Here is a 19,421-nt window from a genome sequence, read left to right on the forward strand (position 1 = left end):
GATACCGACCGCCACCCTGGCCACCACTGTGATCCCAGGCACCGCTCGGATCCCAGCTGCCGCTCGGATCCTGGCCGCTGCTGTGATCCCAAGCGCCGCTGGGATCTCACCTACCGCTGGGATCCCAGCTGCCGCTCGGATCCAGGCTGCCGCTATGATCACGAGGCTGTGAAATGGGTGTAACAAGGGGGTATAACGAGAGGGGTGTAATGAAGGGGATATAATGAGAGGATGTAATGAGGGGGGAGTAATGAGAGGGATGCCGCCGCCGGACCCCGCCAGGACCCACTGCCTGACTACACGTGCCGGATCCCGCCACTGCCTGCCCACCCACCTCCATGCAGTCACAGCTGGCAGGAAAGACCGCAGCTTGAGGCCTGTGCTGGAGATTGGGTGCAGCCACCCTCTGGTGGCACCGCACACCATCTCCAGCACAGGCCGCAAAACAGTCTTTCATGCCGGTTGTGACTGCACGGAAGTGGGTAGGCCGCCACCCCCAGCGCCTTAAAGCAGCCCCCATCGTGATGTTACTGCCCTCCTGATGCAATAGCATCGGGCACACATCTAGTATATATAAATATGTATATATATATATGTAGGATAAAGGAATAAGGAAAATATCATTATCAACGTTATCCTGAATAGAATCAATAGTAATATGCTAACAACTAGACAAATAAAGTCAAAGAAGTCCCTAATAAAAGTTCTAAACAATGATTTACTGGTAAGAACGGTGCAGGGTGTCCGCTCGGAGTCCCATCACCCTGACGTGCGTTTCGCCACCAGCTTCTTCCGGTGATGCCCAATTTGCTGTTCCTGCACAGGGGCCCACTTCTGTCTGTGTCCGCCAGTGTGCCACATTATCTGACCTTATGAAATATGATGCCATACTGTGTTCCCTTATAATTTATGATTTCACACTGTCCCATCTTATGAACAATGATGCCACATTGTCCCACCTTATGAACTATCATGCTAAATTTTAACTACTGTATAACGCCACATGTCTCCACTTCACGCTGTCTCCTCTCCGCTGCTTCCCCTCACACTATCTTTATCCCCACACTTCCACCTTCCATACTGCCCTATTTCTCACAGTGTCATTGTTACACTGCCCCCTCTTTGCACTGTGCCTTCACACAATAACCCCATGCTGCCCCCTTTCCTTAATGTGCTGTCACACTGCCCTCCCCTCACTGGCTTCTCTCATATTGTGCACTCACAATGTCCCCGTACCCTACCTCCACTCTATGCTGTTCATCCTTTTCACACTGTCTCCTCTTCATATCGTCACCCTCTTTACACTCTACCCTCTATATACTGTGCCCATCTTCATATTCCTCCCTTTGCATAAAGTCCCTCATACTAACACCTCGTCTACAATAAAAGTTCCTTGAATCTTCAGCTCCACTCTGGATTTCTTACCACAACCCACATAACCTCATCTGTTGTGAATTCTCTTTCTGGCCTCCCTCTGGTTATTACTGAAGGTAGTGGAGCTGGTCAGATTGACAGAGGGGTTGTGAGTTCTCTTTCTGGGCTCCCTCTGGTGGTTACTGGAGGTAGTGGAGCCGATCTAATTGACAGAGGCTGGCCACCTGATAATAAGGATGACGATTGGAGATCTGGGATTTCAGATTGGCATTTAAGACAGCTGACTCCCTCTATCCCTGCTGGTGATTTTCTTCCTGTGCCTTCTGAGGTCTGATGTCTCCTGCTCTGTCCCTGCATGGTTCAGCTAAGTGGTTCATTTGCTATTCTGTTTGCATTTGATCTGGTTTTGTCTATCTCTGCTTTGTGTGGGTCAGCCAGCTCCGGGTGGGGCTGTGCTGAATCACCGCCCATATATTACTGCTTGTGCCAGTTTGTTTTGTCCCCGGTTATATTGGTCTCTTTTTGCTTTGCTTTCAGAATATACCAGAGTGCTGATATAGTGGGGGCGAAGTGCGACTTCAGTGTTTTTTGTGCATCAGACGTGTTGGACTTTTTGCAGTGTTTTTTGCGTGATTGCAGACAGTGTCTTTCCTTTTCTGTCCAGTCTAGTCAGTGTGGGCCCCATCATTTGCTCAGTCTATTTTCCTGCCTGCGTTTGTGTTTTCATCTTGTCTCACCGACAATATATGTTTGGGGGCTATCTATTCCTTTGGGGTCTTCTCCGGTGCAGTTTAGATTTCCCCTTTCTTGCTTTAGTCTTAGTTAGCTCTCCGGCTGTGCCAAGGCAGCTAGGATCATGGTAGGTACGGTCCACGGCTACTGCTAGTTGTGTGGATAGGATCAGGGGTCTGCAATCCACTTAGTTACCAACCTCTCTGGTTTTCTGTGGCTTAGCCTGGGCCTGCTATCCTCCTCGGTGATCCATTCATAACACTCACCATAGCGTTGCATGTCAGAGAAGGGACCTGATTAGTGCTCCTCTGTCCTGCTGCTCAAGTTATCCCCCTCCTAGTTATCTAATCCATGTGTATGGAGAAGACTCAAGAACCCTCTACACACACTGCATCTGCCAGCTGTATTATACAGCTGGCAACTGCCTCTAACAGCAATTCCCAAATCAATCACTGACTGTGACATTTAAGTTGTAAAATTTTGGAGTTGTGTTTGTTAATTCATTACCTCCCGCAATGCCTTTGTGTTGTACACCAGACTAGTCAAGGCACATGGCCTACTGAATGCCTTCGTCCTGTCATCTTTGTACTTGTACGAAAGCCCTGAGTAAAATTGTCAATATTTCGATTGACAATATAGTGTATTGATTTGCATTGTACCAGCAATTAGACAATCACAAGTTTCAAGTTTTCCAAGGGTGCTCAAAAATGTGTAAAATAGTTTAAAAAAATTTGAGAAAAATCTCAGACCTCAAGGCCCAGACTGACTGCAGGTCTCATAGGATGGATCAGGTTTAAGTTTAGAATTTTTAAAAGCAGTAAAGTATATAAAAAAAACCCTGCATACATTTTGCATTGTCGTATTTGTACTAACCTGCGGAATCAAATTACTAGGTCATCCTTATTACACAGCTACAAAAGTAAAACTAAAAAAACAATGGCAGAAATTTTTTTTGCAAAATTTATTCAATATAGACCTTTCTTAAAGGGAACCTGTCAGCATAATTGTGCTGAGTAACCTACAGACAGGGTCAGGTTGGCACCGTTATACTAATTAAAATGATACCTGGGTGATGAAATCCGTCTTGTGGTATCGGTGTATATAGAGGTGATCCGATAGCTGCTATTCCCTCCTCCAAGATGGCGCCACTGGCATCTGCACAATAGCAGCTATTAGATCACCTCTAAATACACCAACAATTGCTAATGTGCAGGCGCCGGCGGTGCCATTTTCAAATGGATTTTTTAAAAACTATCACGATAACCTCACCCACATTAATTATAGACATATATGCGTTTATGCTACAGCGCAAGTGCCACAGCTGGCATCTGCCTACAGAAGGTTTTTTTTCTTCAGTATGTACAGATATTCATTAAACTAGGGGGCAGGTCAGTGAGGGATCAGTGACCTGCTAGCAGGCTGCATTTTGAATAGCAGAGCACCACATAAAGACCCCCCACAGCCCGCCCCAAATCACGAGCAAATCATTAACTCAAAACTGAAAATAAAGATTAAACAACAACCACAAGACGGTTTCCATCAACCAAGGTATTATAGTAATCAGTATAACGACGCCGACCTGACACTGTCTGTAGGTTACTGAGCACAATCCTGCTGATAGCCTCAATTTAATCTGCTTTTTCACTGCACTATTTGGTAATGTGAATAGTGTAACTGAATCTTAAAAGTTGTCCCAGAGAAACGGTTTTGACAAAACAAAAAAAATTACAAATCTTGAAAGAAAAGTAGTAAAAAATGAAAGCGCAAAAAAGAAAATTGACCCTGAGACCAAGGGAGGATTTTGAGGGTTCCAAATATATGATAATATGACAATATAGCCATTCCAGGCATGCTTCATGATTGGAATTTTGCTGAGACTATTAAACCATTTTATCGTTTATATACAGGGTGGGCCATTTATAAGGATATGCCTAAATAAATAGGGAATGGTTGGTGATATCAACTTCCTGTTTGTGGCACATTAGTATATGGGAGGGGGAAGACTTTTCAAGATGGGTGTGTCAAGAGTGGGAGATGAGGGTTGCATTGACAATCCAACACAATGGGCAGCACTTTGAACACATTTTATAAGCGGTCATAAACGACTTCAAAATGGCCGCCATCGTCACCACCCATCTTGAAAAGTTTTCCCCCTCCCATATACTAGTGTGCTACAAACAGGAATCACCAACCATTCTCATTTTATTTAGGTGTATCCATATAAATGGCCCACCCTGTATATCTGGACTTGGTATACTTACATTTCACAATGAGCAGCAGTTACAACCCATTTTGAGTCTATCAAAGTTCCTCCACATATGGATTCTTCTGATCCTTTTCTTATTTTTATGTAAGCCATATAGGGTCTAGAATGTGGAGCAGCAATACGGCCATTTATGATATCTGTACCTGTGTGGGATAAGGAAGACATGTATTATGGTGGGCATGGATCACAGCAGGAAACCTGTAAAGAGTTAGTGCTGTTTCTCTAAAACCAATAGTGTCCTTCATCTGTGAACATGCATTCCTGTAAAAGCTCATCCAAATGTGAGATACCGCAAGTGTCTCAATTTTGTACTGCAAGCAACAAGAACTGTGTCTATGTACTGCTATGCAACCAGGGTTATTCAAACATTCAATAAGTGATCTTAAAATTTTGTATGTACAGTATATACAGTATAGTAGTTATGTGTTTGTGCCAATATATCTCATTTTTAAATCACACCATTTTCCACATATCATCCCCTAATGATGTTCCTCCAGGCGTTATATACCCTCTAGTTACCATTCCGTCCTGATGTAGTTCAAATGCTCCCGGTCGACCAAGAGCAATGAGTGAAGTCTCAGAGGACTTCCAGCAAATCTCTGCTGTGCCTCCATCACTGACAGAGTGCAGTCTACACTTAGAATACACTCTATTCTTCTGTGAACTGAATGAACCTGTACAGTAGTCAGCCCAATTTTATTTTCTGTCACCTTCATAACCATAGCTGCATGTGTTGTTTTACATCATTGATTTGTTAGCACAGATTAACATTCTTGCATTCTGTATTGCTCTATCACACAACAAAGCACTGCAGAGCTGACACAAGTAGTGCTGAGCTGTGTTTAATGCCTGCTGCTGACAGAGGAGTGATGTGAACCTTAAAATGACCCTTTGTTGATGCATATGGCAAAAGATAATTCTCTGTCATAAGCATCAACAGAGCGGCATTTGCAGTTTTGCATCATTGCTCTGCCAACATCATGCAACAAAAACAGCTCAGCTCTGCTTGGGTCTCAGCTCTGTACTGCTTAGGCTGGTTTCACATTAGCACTTTTTAAGCGCACGCACGGCCGGGGGTAGCTCCGCCCCCGAGCTGGCTCTCTGCCCGGCGTGCCCGCCCCTTGCTTGTAGCGCCGCCTCCTAGCGCACAGCTGCGCCTGCGATCGGCGCACCCTATCTTTAGCATAGGGTGCGCAGATTGTGCGCAGGCCGTGCGCTAGTTGCGCTTTGACCTGCGCTGCGCACTTTTGACGGTGCGCCGTGCGCGCCAAAATCCGAAAAGTTTGATTTTGGCGCGCACGGCGCACCGTCAAAAGTGCGCAGCGCAGGTCAAAGCGCAACTAGTGCACGGCCTGCGCACGATCTGCGCACCCTATGCTAAAGATAGGGTGTGCCGATCGCAGGCGCCGCTGTGCGCTAGGAGGCGGCGCTACAAGCAAGGGGCGGGCACGCCGGGCAGAGAGCCGGCTCGGGGGCGGAGCTACCCCCGGCCGTGCGTGCGCTTAAAAAGCGCTAATGTGAAACCAGCCTTAGTAATTACAAGCCCAAATGTGCAGGTAAAGCAGAATGGAGTACAGGACAATTGACTTTTGCTGGAAACCAGCTAACAAATCAATGATTTAAAAACATGCATGCAGTTATGTTTAGCCTGTAGAAGATAAAAATTGGTCTGACTGACTAGTGTTCAGGACCATATATTGCACACAAAAATAGAGTGTATTCTTAAACATAGGTTAGCTTGTTGATGTGTTTGATAGCTGCATCTGAGCTAAGAACAGTATTATTATTATTATTATTATTAATAATAATATTTATTTATATAGCATCATTGATTCCATGGTGCTGTACATGAGAAGGGGTTAAGGCCCCATCACACTTAGCGATGCACCAACGATCCCGACAACGATATGACCCGGTCGCTAGTGAGCTGCCAAACAGGCAGATCTCACTAGCGATGTAGCGACGCAGCAGCGGTCGTTACTTACTTGTCAGACGTGGTGATGAAGACGTCCTCCCGCTTGCGTCCACAGCCCAGGACATTCTCGCGCGATCAGCAATAACCAGCGGGGGAGCCGGTCGGAGGTAAGTATCACACATAGCGATATCGCTAGCAATATCGCTGCTGCGTCACAAAATCGGTGACGCTTTAGCGATATCGCTAGCGATCTCGCTTAGTGTGACGGGGCCTTTACATACAAATTACAGATATCACTTACAGTAAACAAACTAACAATCAGACTGATATAGAGGGGAGAGAGGACCCTGACCTTTCGGGCTTACATTCTACGGGATGGTGGAGAAGGAGACAGTAGGTTGGGGGGTTGCAGCAGCTCCAGTGATGGTGAGGCGGTAGCTCCAGTAGTGGTGAGGGGGCAGCGGGGATCATTGCAGGCTGTGGGCTTTCCTGAAGAGGTGGGTTTTCAGGTTCCGTCTGAAGGATCCGAGTGTGGTTGATAGCTGGACGTGTTGGGGCAAAGAATTCTAGAGGATGGGGGCTATTCGTGAGAAGTCTTGGAGGCGGTTGGGTGTGGAGCGAATAAGTGTGGAGGAGAGAAGGAGGTCTTGGGAGGATCAGAGATTACGTGAGGGAAGATATCGGGAGATTAATTCAGAGATAAGTATAACAGAGCTATGTTGGAAGCCTTTGTTATTTTACACATTAATCAGTCAGCCTAAAGGTACTGTCACACTTAGCGATGTACCAGCGATCCTGACCAGCGATATGACGCGGTCAGGATCGCTGGTACATCGCTAAGTGGTCGCTAGTGAGCTGCCACATAGGCAGATCTCACTAGCGACATCGCTGGGGACGGGGATCACTACTTACCTGTCACACCAGGCGATCCTGCATCCTCCCGCCCGGCTCCACGCGTCGCTCGTCCTCACAGCAGGAAGCGCCACAGGAAGCTGACGACGAGAAACAGTCCTGAACGTTCTCGCGCGATCAGCGATAACCAGCGGGGGAGCCGGTCGCTGGTAAGTATCAGACACAGAGATATCGCTAGCAATATCGCTATAACGTCACTAGTTATAGCGATATTGCTAGCGATATCTCTTAGTGTGACATGCCCTTAATTCCAGCACAACTCCTAATCATCAATTCAGAGAGGTGGGCTAGTCTGGAGCACACAGGAGAGGGAGGGGAAGAGGCCTGTAGCACTGAGGAGAAGCAGAGTGCTGTTGGGAATTTTTTTTTTTGGCAGTGTAAAATTAGGATCATCTATTCAGCTATGTGAAGCTGGATGCCCAATATGGCATATAAATATGAAAAAAGAGCCAAAGGCATTAGAAGGAATCATTATGTTGGGCTTAGTTTGTATATTAACAATAATTATGCATTGACTGTGCTTTGAGAAAAATAATGCAGTTGTAGGAATAATACATTGTATTCAATATGCTGGCTTGCTATATTTGGTCAACTATTTAATTAACTCTTCCTGTTGCTAAACCTCATAGTAGCAGTGCATGCAAGATGACCCAGGAATCTCACAGAACTGGAAAAATTTTCCAAGGAAGAATAGATGAAAATCCCTCAAACAAGAATTGAAAGACTTGGTCAGCTAAAAAAAAGCATTTACAAGTTGTGATTAGTGTTGAGCATTCCGATACCGCAAGTATCGGGTATCGGCCGATACTTGCTGTATCGGAATTCCGATACCGACTTCCGATATTTTTTCAATATCGGAAGTCGGCATCGGAATCGGAAGTTCAAAGTTGATTGACAGCCTGACGTCATCATGATGCGCGGTGTGTGCGCATCATGATGCGCCGTCATTTCGGGCCTTCCGGGGGTCTCTGCCGGCCTGCCGGGGGGCTGTGCCGGCCTGCCGGGGGGCTGTGTGGACTGCCCGGGGTCTGTACCGGCCTGCCGGGGGGCTGTGCCGGCCTGCCGGTGGTCTGTGCACCCTGTGGGGGTCTGTACCGGCCTGCCGGGGGGCTGTGCCGGCCTGCCGGTGGTCTGTGCACCCTGTGGGGGTCTGTGCCGGCCTGCCGGGGGGCTGTGCCGGCCTGCCGGGGGGCTGTGCTGATGTCCGGGGGTCTGTGCAAGCATCGTCCGATGGGACTACAAGTCCCATCTGGCGATGCCTGCTACCATGACAGTGATTGACACATTAGCCAATGATGGGACAGTAGTAGTCCCATCACCTGGCTAATGTGTTAAATGTAAAAAAAAAAAAAAAAAAAAAAAAAAAAAAATACTACATACATACATACTACATACATACTACATGCATGCTACATACATACTACATGCTACATACATACTACATACATACTACATACATACCACATACATACCACATACATACTACATACATACTACATACATACTACATACATAACACATATATACTACATACATACTACATGCTACATACATACTACATACATACTACATGCTACATACATACTACATACACTCACTGGCCACTTTATTAGGTACACCATGCTAGTAACGGGTTGGACCCCCTTTTGCCTTCAGAACTGCCTCAATTCTTCGTGGCAGAGATTCAACAAGGTGCTGGAAGCATTCCTCAGAGATTTTGGACCATATTGACATGATGGCATCACACAGTTGGCGCAGATTTGTCGGCTGCACATCCCTGATGCGAATCTCCCGTTCCACCACATCCCAAAGATGCTCTATTGGATTGAGATCTGGTGACTGAGGAGGCCATTTGAGTACAGTGAACTCATTGTCATGTTCAAGAAACCAATCTGAGATGATTCGAGCTTTATGACATGGCGCATTATCCTGCTGAAAGTAGCCATCAGATGTTGGGTACATTGTGGTCATAAAGGGATGGACATGGTCAGCAACAATACTCAGGTAGGCTGTTGCGTTGCAACGATGCTCAATTGGTACCAAGGGGCCCAAAGAGTGCCAAGAAAAAATTCCCCACACCATGACACCACCACCACCAGCCTGAACCGTTGATACAAGGCTGGATGGATCCATGCTTTCATGTTGTTTACGCCAAATTCTGACCCTACCATCCGAATGTCGCAGCAGAAATCGAGACTCATCAGACCAGGCAACGTTTTTCCAATCTTCTACTGTCCAATTTCGATGAGCTTGTGCAAATTGTAGCCTCAGTTTCCTGTTCTTAGCTGAGAGGAGTGGTACCCAGTGTGGTCTTCTGCTGCTGTAGCCCATCTGCCTCAAAGTTCGACGCACTGTGCGTTCAGAGATGCTCTTCTGCCTACCTTGGTTGTAACGGGTGGCAATTTGAGTCACTGTTGCCTTTCTATCAGCTCAAACCAGTATGCCCATTCTCCTCTGACCTCTGGCATCAACAAGGCATTTCCGGCCACAGAACTGCCGCTCACTGGATTTTTTTTCTTTTTCGGACCATTCTCTGTAAACCCTAGAGATGGTTGTGCGTGAAAATCCCAGTAGATCAGCAGTTTCTGAAATACTCAGACCAGCCCTTCTGGCACCAACAATCATGCCACGTTCAAAGGCACTCAAATCACCTTTCTTCCCCATACTGATGCTCGGTTTGAACTGCAGGAGATTGTCTTGACCATGTCTACATGCCTAAATGCACTGAGTTGCCGCCATGTGATTGGCTGATTAGAAATTAAGTCTTAACACACAGTTGGACAGGTGTACCTAATAAAGTGGCCAGTGAGTGTATATACTACATGCATGCTACATACATACTACATGCTACATACATACTACATATATACTACATACATGCTACATACATGCTACATACATGCTACATACATACTGCATGCTACATACATACTACATACATACTACATACATACTACATGCATGCTACATACATACCACATACATACTACATACATACTACATATATACTACATGCATGCTACATACATACCACATACATACTACATACATACTACATATATACTACATGCATGCTACATACATACTACATACATACTACATACATACTACATGCTACATACATACTACATACAGTATATACTACATGCATGCTACATACATACTGCATGCTACATGCATGCTACATACATACTACATACATACTACATGCTACATACATACCACATATATACTACATACATACTACATACAATACATTAATACAATACATACATAGACATACAGTACATATAACATAGAGTAACATACTTACCAATACTTGTCACATTGTTCCCCGAAGCCATTGTCTTTTACGGAATAAATATTAACATAACAAACCACAAAAATACTCACCCACGATGCGAAGCAGTCCACGAGTGTGTCCCACGACGATCTTGGGTAGAGAACTGCAGCATCAGCTGTTGCTGCCGTTCTCTACGGGCTGCAGGAATCCAATGACGGAAGGTAGGTATCCTTCCGCACTGTATTCCTCCGCCACTTAAAAAAAAAAAAGTCCCTAGTCTCACTTTATGCCATTGCTGTGTGGGAAATTCCCACGCAGCAATGGCATAAAGTGAGACTAGGGACTTTTTTTTTTTTTAAGTGGCGGAGGAATACAGTGCGGAAGGATACCTACCTTCCGTCATTGGATTCCTGCAGCGCGTAGAGAACGGCAGCAACAGCTGATTCTGCAGTTCTCTACCCAAGATCGTCGTGGGACACACTCGTGGACTGCTTCGGATCGTGGGTGAGTATTTTTGTGGTTTGTTATGTTAATATTTATTCCGTAAAAGACAATGGCTTCGGGGAACAATGTGACAAGTATTGGTAAGTATGTTACTCTATGTTATATGTACTGTATGTCTATGTATGTATTGTATTAATGTATTGTATGTAGTATGTATGTAGTATATATGTGGTATGTATGTAGCATGTAGTATGTATGTAGCATGCATGTAGCATGCAGTATGTATGTAGCATGCATGTAGTATATATGTAGTATGTATGTAGCATGTAGTATGTATGTAGTATATATGTGGTATTTATGTAGCATGTAGTATGTATGTAGCATGCATGTAGTATGTATATAGCATGTAGTATGTATGTAGCATGTAGTATGTATGTAGTATATATGTGGTATTTATGTAGCATGTAGTATGTATGTAGCATGCATGTAGTATGTATGTAGCATGCATGTAGTATATATGTAGTATGTATGTAGCATGTAGTATGTATGTAGCATGCATGTAGTATATATGTAGTATGTATGTAGCATGTAGTATGTATGTAGTATGTATGTGGTATGTATGTAGCATGTAGCATGCATGTAGTATGTATGTAGCATATATGTGGTATGTATGTAGCATGTAGTATGTATGTAGCATGCAGTATGTATGTTGCATGTAGTATATATGTAGTATGTATGTAGCATGTATGTAGTATGTATATAGCATGCAGTATGTATGTAGCATGCATGTAGTATATATGTAGTATGTATGTAGCATATATGTAGTATGTATGTAGCATATAGTATATATGTAGTATGCATGTTGCATGCATGTAGTATATATGTAGTATGTATGTTGCATGTAGTATATATGTAGTATGTATGTAGCATGTAGTATGTATCTAGTATGTATGTAGTATGTATGTGGTATGTATGTAGCATGTAGCATGCATGTAGTATGTATGTAGTATATATGTGGTATGTATGTAGCATGTAGTATGTATATAGCATGCATGTAGTATGTATGTAGGATATATGTAGTATGTATGTAGTATGTATGTAGCATGCATGTAGTATATATGTAGTATGTATGTAGCATATATGTAGTATGTATGTAGCATGTAGTATATATGTAGTATGCATGTTGCATGCATGTAGTATATATGTAGTATGTATGTTGCATGTAGTATATATGTAGTATGTATGTTGCATGTAGTATATATGTAGTATGAATGTAGCATGTAGTATGAATGTAGCATGTATGTAGTATGCATGTTGTATGTATGTAGCATGTAATTTTTTTTTTTTTTTTACATTCAACACATTAGCCGGATGATGGGAATACTACTGTCCCATCATTGGCTAATGTGTCAATCACTGTCATGGTAGCAGGCATCGCCCGATGGGACTTGTAGTCCCATCGGACGATGCCTGCACAGACCCCCGAAGCCTGCACAGCCCCTCGGCAGGCCGGCACAGCCCCCCGGCAGGCCGGCACAGCCCCCCGGCAGGCCGGCACAGCCCACCGGAGCCTGCACAGCCCCCCGGCAGGCCGGCACAGACCACCGGAGCCTGCACAGCCCCCCGGCAGGCCGGCACAGCCCCCCGGCAGGCCGGCACAGCCCCCCGGCAGGCCGGCACAGCCCACCGGAGCCTGCACAGACCCCCTGGCAGGCCGGCACAGCCCCCCGAAAGGCCCGTACAGACCCCAGAGAGGCTGTACAAGGGAAAAACAGGATTTTTCTTATTCCGATACCGGAAGTCCCATAGACTTGAATGGGACTTCCGGTATCGGAATCGGCGATACCGATACTTTTTTTTAAGATCGGCCTATCCATTCCGATCCGATACTTTGAAGTATCGGACGGTATCGCTCAACTCTAGTTGTGATACTAGGTACTAATTATGCAGGGTGCCCAAACGTTTGCATTGGCCCATTTTCCTTTTTATAATTTTTAAAATATAGAAAAGACATTATATATATATATATATATATATAATGTCCACCTACTTTTGGACCACCCTGTATGTATATGTGTATATATATATATATATATATATATGTACATATACATACAGGGTGGTCCAAAAGTAGGTGGACTGAAAACATTTATTTTGATTTATATATAAAATTATGTTTAGTAACACAAGCATAACATTGCCAATTACATTTTATTCTGAACAATAATACAAAAGCCCTTAAATTTTATCAACGCAGGTGCTCCAATTGTTTTACATCACAATTTGCACAGCTTTGAAGTCTGCCTCTTATGCTTCAACAAGCATTTTTGCACAAGTCTCTTTCGGTATTAATTTCTTGAAATGCATCTCTTATGTAATTTTTGAAATCACTGACACTTTTTGGTTTTCGACTATAAACTTTGTCCTTGAGTACTCCCAAAAAGAACAAATCCATTGGGGTCAAGTCTAGTGAACGTGCTGGCCAATCAAGTGGACCTTTTCGGCCAATCCATTTATTAGGAAAGGTTTCTTTGGCGCCCCTGAGGGTTCAGTTGCCACAGAGGTACTGCACCTCCTCCTGAGGTGTGGTACCCCACCATCCATGTAAGTTGGAGGCTCCTGACCACGCTCCAACACTTGCATCCCACACAACACAGTAGTTCAGCAAAGCCACATTGCAGCTCCCTGCTTGGAGTGTAGCAGAGCACCTTTGGTGGCTCCCTGCTTGGAACACGAAACGTGCTGGGAGGCGGGTGGAGTTAGAATACATAAAAGAGCGGGAAGGTTTAGAATTTCAGGAGTCAGTGAGTCGGTCAGTGAGGAGTGAGGAGAGAAGATACCTGAGAGAGGGATGGAGGAAGGAGGTGCTGCAGCAGATCTCAGTGACCTGGGTCTGCTGGCACAGGAAAGGAAAGAAGGAGAAAGACATTGAACCGAAACCTGATATTCCATAAGAAGGAATGACTAGTATGGAACGTAGGAGTAAAAGAGAACAGAGGACGTGGGTTAGGAGAGAACCCTGCCTAGAAGTTCTAAGCGCAAGGCCGGGGCCCGAGGTTGTATGGATACTAAGGGTCCTACAGCAGACACCGGTGGAGTAGTGGGCTGTAAATGCACTACTCCCATCACAGACTTGGGGCACAACAGCAACATTGATAGTGAGCCGGGACTTAGGAGTAAGGAGTCCCTGAAACAGGCTACAGCTGTCTGCCATGCAAGTAGAGTTCTTGGGAACAAAGTTTCTCCTCTGGAAGCAGTTCCCGTAACCAGTTTCCAGAAAGCTCAGGAGGAGACCACCACTAGCAAAAATAACTCTCGTTACCCAGGAGGGTATTTGCACTTTTTGCCTTTTGTTTCCTATTTTTGACCATCATGGTTTGGTTTTGTTTTTCCAGTTGTTGCCCAGTTTCATTGGCAGCTTTCACATTGAACTGCAGAGATCATGAACGCTGAATGGTCCAGAACTGTTATTGTATATAGTTTGCACCTCTTTAGGTGCTCTCTCTTGGTTTTACATAGTACTCTCTTCCTGAAGGATGAATTACCTCATCATAGGGACATTTCCAGACATGTTGGCCGGACCAGTGTCTACAATTGCACTTATTGATAATGGTTTACATAGTTTTGAAACAGAAAGCTAGAAAGTGATAATGTTTAATGACAGATTTTATAGTGTATACTTGAGAAAGGAATACAGTGAATGTTTTACAAATGCAGAAATATAGTAAATGGTATACTAAAGAAATTTTGAAGTACAAATGCCTTGAATGTGAATAAAGAATTGAAGTTACAGGTGATGAACCAGACACCAGCGGTTGTCATGTAAGGAAGAAAGTAGAAAAATGTGTAAAGTAACAGGAAAGAAAATGTGTTGCTAGAAAATGTGAATTGATATTGAGTTGCTTCCATAGCACTTTAAATTAGGTAGCATAACTTTGAATTTAGATAGGTAGTTAAAACTGTTTGTAACGTTCAAGAAACCGTGCCTCCCACATTGGGAAGTTTAGTATAAGAAATGTTTATTCAGCATTATAAAACTTTTGTATGTTCCTGTAATGTTAACTCAGTTTAACTTGCAGCCCGCAGACATGCTGTGTTTAACGGGGGGAGTGTGGCGCCCAGTGTAACTCAGTACTAGGAGATCTTCATACTAAAAGGCGCTATAAGAGGAGACATTCAGATAGACACATGTTGGCGGAGTGTTGGAAGGGAGCATTCCATCTGACCTGGAGGTTGACTGAGTCCCTGACCCGGAGGACACGGCACGGAGGCAGGCACCTGTATGTACTACAGACTGTGAGTAAAGCTTTGGAACTACAAGCCCTGGTGTCCTCCATTCATTCCTGCACAAACACACTCAGTACCGCTACCTCTGGGTACCAGCTTCTACACTGCCTGCACCTCTCCTCTACCCCCTACATCTACACTGCCCTGGGACTACAGCTCCACCTGTGGGGAGCTTCACCATCTAGGCTGCAACAAACCACCAGTCCCAGAGGATCTGCATGCAGCGTCGGCTTAACATCTCACTTGCCGAACACCACAGGTGGCGTCACGAACTATTCATTCAATTAACCACATTCCACCATTTCCATTCCCCCATTACTTGGGCGCCCAGGGCCACGGACCGGGTCACCGCCGCTGTGACACATCCCACTTACACCGGTCCGGTACCGAGTACCCCACAGCCCTGGGAGGGTGACCCATTTCATTACCCTATTACACCTACTGTCTACCTACTTTTGGACCACCCTGTATATATAGCCTAAAATACAAAGGAAATGTGTCATCTTTAACTTTAGGCTTTTTAGAGATCATTTCATGTTTAACTTGCTTAACTGTTTTTTTTAACAGTAACTTTGACCAGGGGTGTCCAAACTTTACATGACACTGTATATGGGCATCCACTTCTTTTTTCGCTATGGTGATGGGTTAACCAGCCCACCAAAAACCTTTGATCAGTATCAGTGCTTCAGGGACTGCTGCCTAACACCTCTCCCTCCTCAGTACTGCTGTTTTATTCATTACTGCACCGGAGTTCCAACCATCTGTAAATTTCTGAACAGTTCAAAAAATAGGGCACATTTTTGTAAATGTAATTATCTTCATTTTATCGAGCTCAGCAATTTTTGAAGCTGTCTTAGAAATTAATGAAGAGAGATGTGTGCCTTTCTATTAATAACGGTGTGTAATGTGTCCCCATTATCTAGATGGTTGTGGGTTCTAGCAGTGGGACCTGCCTCTGAGAGACATTTATGGAAAATCCTATCAGTATGCCATAAATATAATGTACAAGATGGGACCACCACATTGAATGATCATTCTTCAAGTCTTACCAATAAAAAATCTGACCTTCGGAAGCCATACAGAGAATGAATATAATTAAAAAAAAAAAATGATAAATGCTTTATAGGTCATTTATACCAAATTCATGTAACAAAACATAAACAAATTAAAGAATGGCATTCTAATTGAAGACATATTGTTCCTAAATTCCATCTTTTAGAAAAAATACAGAATTCTTGCTGAATTAACCTCTTACCAACATATGACGTACTGGTACATCACATGCCGACTCCCTGACTTTGATGCAGGCTCGCAAGCTGAGCCTGCATCTTTGCCGTCAGATGATGACAGTGCTAATCAGCCATTATTTGCCACTAATAGCTGCAGTGTTATCCTGTTAAATGTCACTGTCAATCTGTGACAGCGGCATTTACAGTATTCCTGCAGGGGTATGCTTCATTTTGTGCTACCATTGATGTTCCCATGACATGATCACAGGGCGCCATTGGATTGCCATGACAGCCAGGGGTCTGTTGAAGATCTATGTGCCTGTGTTAAAGGTATTACGTTAAAAGCCAGCCCGTCGCAGGTGTTCATAAGAGACCTTGAAAATTGCTAAATAAGACTGTGGCATTGCTGTATAGAGCACAAATGATCGGATGATCGCAGGTTCAAGTCCCCTAAGGGACTTGAAGATACAATGAAAAGGAAAAAAAAAGTTTAATAAATGTGAAGAAATTAATAAAATATACATTTTCAAATCAGCTCTCTTTTCTCCGATTAAAAATTAAGAAATAAAAAAATGCACGTTTGATTTCTCTAGATTTGTAAAAGCTAGAGCCATCAAAATATAAAATAAATAAATATGCATAATGATAAAAAAATCAAAGCACCAGAATTGGGTTTTTTCACCCACCGCAGCAGCACAACAAAATGTAATAAGAGGCTATCAAAATATCATATCTAACCCAAAATAATATAAATAAAGGGAGTGTCTTGGGGCACAAAAATAAGCCCTCACACAACTCCATGTCCTGAAAATTTAAAACATTACGGCTCTCGGAAAATGGTGTCACTTGCAAACATTTTTTTTACAAATCTCTGATTTTTTTTCACCACTTAAATAACACAAAAGCTATCCATGTTTGGATTCTCCATTACCATACTGTACTGATGTGAAGAATCATATTGCCGGGCCTTTTGTAACCCACAGTGAATGGCGTAAATATAAATATATATATATATATATATATATATATATATATATATATATATATAAAAAGAATTGCGCTTTTTTTGACACTTCGACACTCTTCATAAGTACCACTCGTCCTGTAGAAAAAAAAAGGCGTCACATGGCAATGTCAAGGGAAAAATTTAAAAAAGTTATGGCTCTCGGAATAAGGAAGGGAAAAGCAAGGGCAAAAACTAAAAATCGCCCCATCCTTAAGAGGTTAAATATTATCCAAACCAAATGCACATCCCCTCCATTCTCTTAGTTGTTTATCAGAATGTCTTAGACGTTGGCTTCCAGTGTGAAACCATGATATCAGAATCATACATTGATTTGCTGATAGCTGCAGATGTACAGGATGTCCCCTTCTTGCTCATATGACAAATTTGACTATTAACCGGTTCACCCTTTATCATAGGCGGTTCCTAAGTGAAAAAGTATATCGGAATACCGCAGATGTAGAAATGATGAGGTTCTTACCTTCGGAGATCAGCAGACAAGCTGCAGAGAAGAGCAGGATCTGGAAAGGTTTCATGACTGTTACAGTATGTGAATGCGTCAGATTGCACATCTCAAATACTCTAAGCTCTGGAAACAGTTATCTAACAATCTACCGCAGATACACTGATTTAGCAAGGAATGGAAACTCCTCTCGATAGCAATGTGATTTCAACAACACAAAACGGTTTGTTTTAGACACTTTCCTTTTAATTTTTAGACTTCTAGAGTACAGTTGTCATGCCCCCTAACTTTTCTTATTATTATTTTAAAAGTTCATTAATGTACAATGGAATGGCTGGTGTACAGCGAAGTATACATCACACATTCCCAAGGGGCTAAGTCTTTATTAGGTCCTTTCATAAAAGATGTCCACATATTTCCAAGGGATTTCTTGAGCGCTTCAGAAGACTCAACACTTGTTTCAGATTTCAGCCTTCAGCAGAGTCATCAGCACTCAGACATTGAGGGAGATTTGTTTTACTTGGGACATACAGCCACCATTATATTTGTAATGACTCGAGGTCTGAATAAGATCCAGTGGGTCACAAACCGAGACTTAGGAAGAAATCCCAAAAGAGTCTTCTTTACTCAAACAGCATATAGAATAGAACTCAGTATATGGAAGAAACAGATTGAATACCTTTATACAGTACACTCACTCAGCTGGAGCTAAAATCAGAGTGTATTACACAGGGATTTGAAATAAATTTACCTATCAGAAAGGTCAATTCATCTACTCAGAGAACAGGTGTAAATTGAATGTAGTGATATCAAGGGACCCCCCCCTGGAATGGCACACTGAGTATAACCTACACAAAGCTACAATAACAATACATATAATACAAAGGTCCTTAAGCGCTTCAACTAGGGATACCCGGGTATCACTGACTATGGTACCTTTAACCTGAGGTGAGTCTCCTCTCAGACATATAGAGTGCGTTAGGCGCTGGATTTCTGGCTCTGCACAGCAGGAATCCAGAGCCGTACATTCAGCGGTCTCCTATTCCGCTCCGACCGCTCTGGGCCCTGCTCAGCAATCACAGCGAGCCAGGCGTGCTGCTCAGACTCGTTCTGGAAGCCTGGATGTTGCTGCCACCTCTGGTGCAGCAATGGTAGCGCAACCTGCCCTGCAGGGAACCGCTCCAGAGGCTAAGTCCTCATGCCGTGCTACTGGGCATGCCCATAACGTGACCTCTCAATGGAGAGCAGGGGTCACATGCTTAGGTCCCGCGTTGGATCTGATTGGTCCTTTCCAGGGTACTGGAAGGTCCCGGAAGCGCATGGCTATAAAAAGCCCGCATGGTGCCTTGGTCATGCGCTAGTGTAGACTAAGATTTATATATGTGTATGGTGATGGATGCATGGACTGGTGACTGACTTACAGTCATATGTTAAAGTTTGGGCACCCCTATTAATGTTAACCTTTTTTCTTTATAACAATTTTGGTTTTTGCAACAGCTATTTCAGTAAAGAG

General features: G+C 43.6%; 1 protein-coding gene across 1 annotated transcript in view; it reads right to left on the reverse strand.

The window, feature by feature from the left end:
- LOC141072659 (granzyme A-like) overlaps positions 1-17,981 on the reverse strand; it is a 39,799-nt gene extending 21,818 nt beyond the window's left edge. The window contains exons 1-2 of the mRNA XM_073559959.1: positions 17,927-17,981; positions 4,368-4,515 (exon numbers count right to left, since the gene is read on the reverse strand). Of these exons, the coding sequence (XP_073416060.1) occupies positions 4,368-4,515; positions 17,927-17,981 (203 nt within the window). The remainder of the gene's footprint in view (positions 1-4,367; positions 4,516-17,926) is intronic.
- Between the last annotated feature and the right edge of the window lie 1,440 nt (positions 17,982-19,421).

This window comes from Dendrobates tinctorius, unplaced genomic scaffold (assembly GCF_039654945.1).
Source record: "Dendrobates tinctorius isolate UK_male_01 unplaced genomic scaffold, ASM3965494v1 ptg000285l, whole genome shotgun sequence".
Lineage (NCBI taxonomy): Eukaryota > Metazoa > Chordata > Amphibia > Anura > Dendrobatidae > Dendrobates > Dendrobates tinctorius.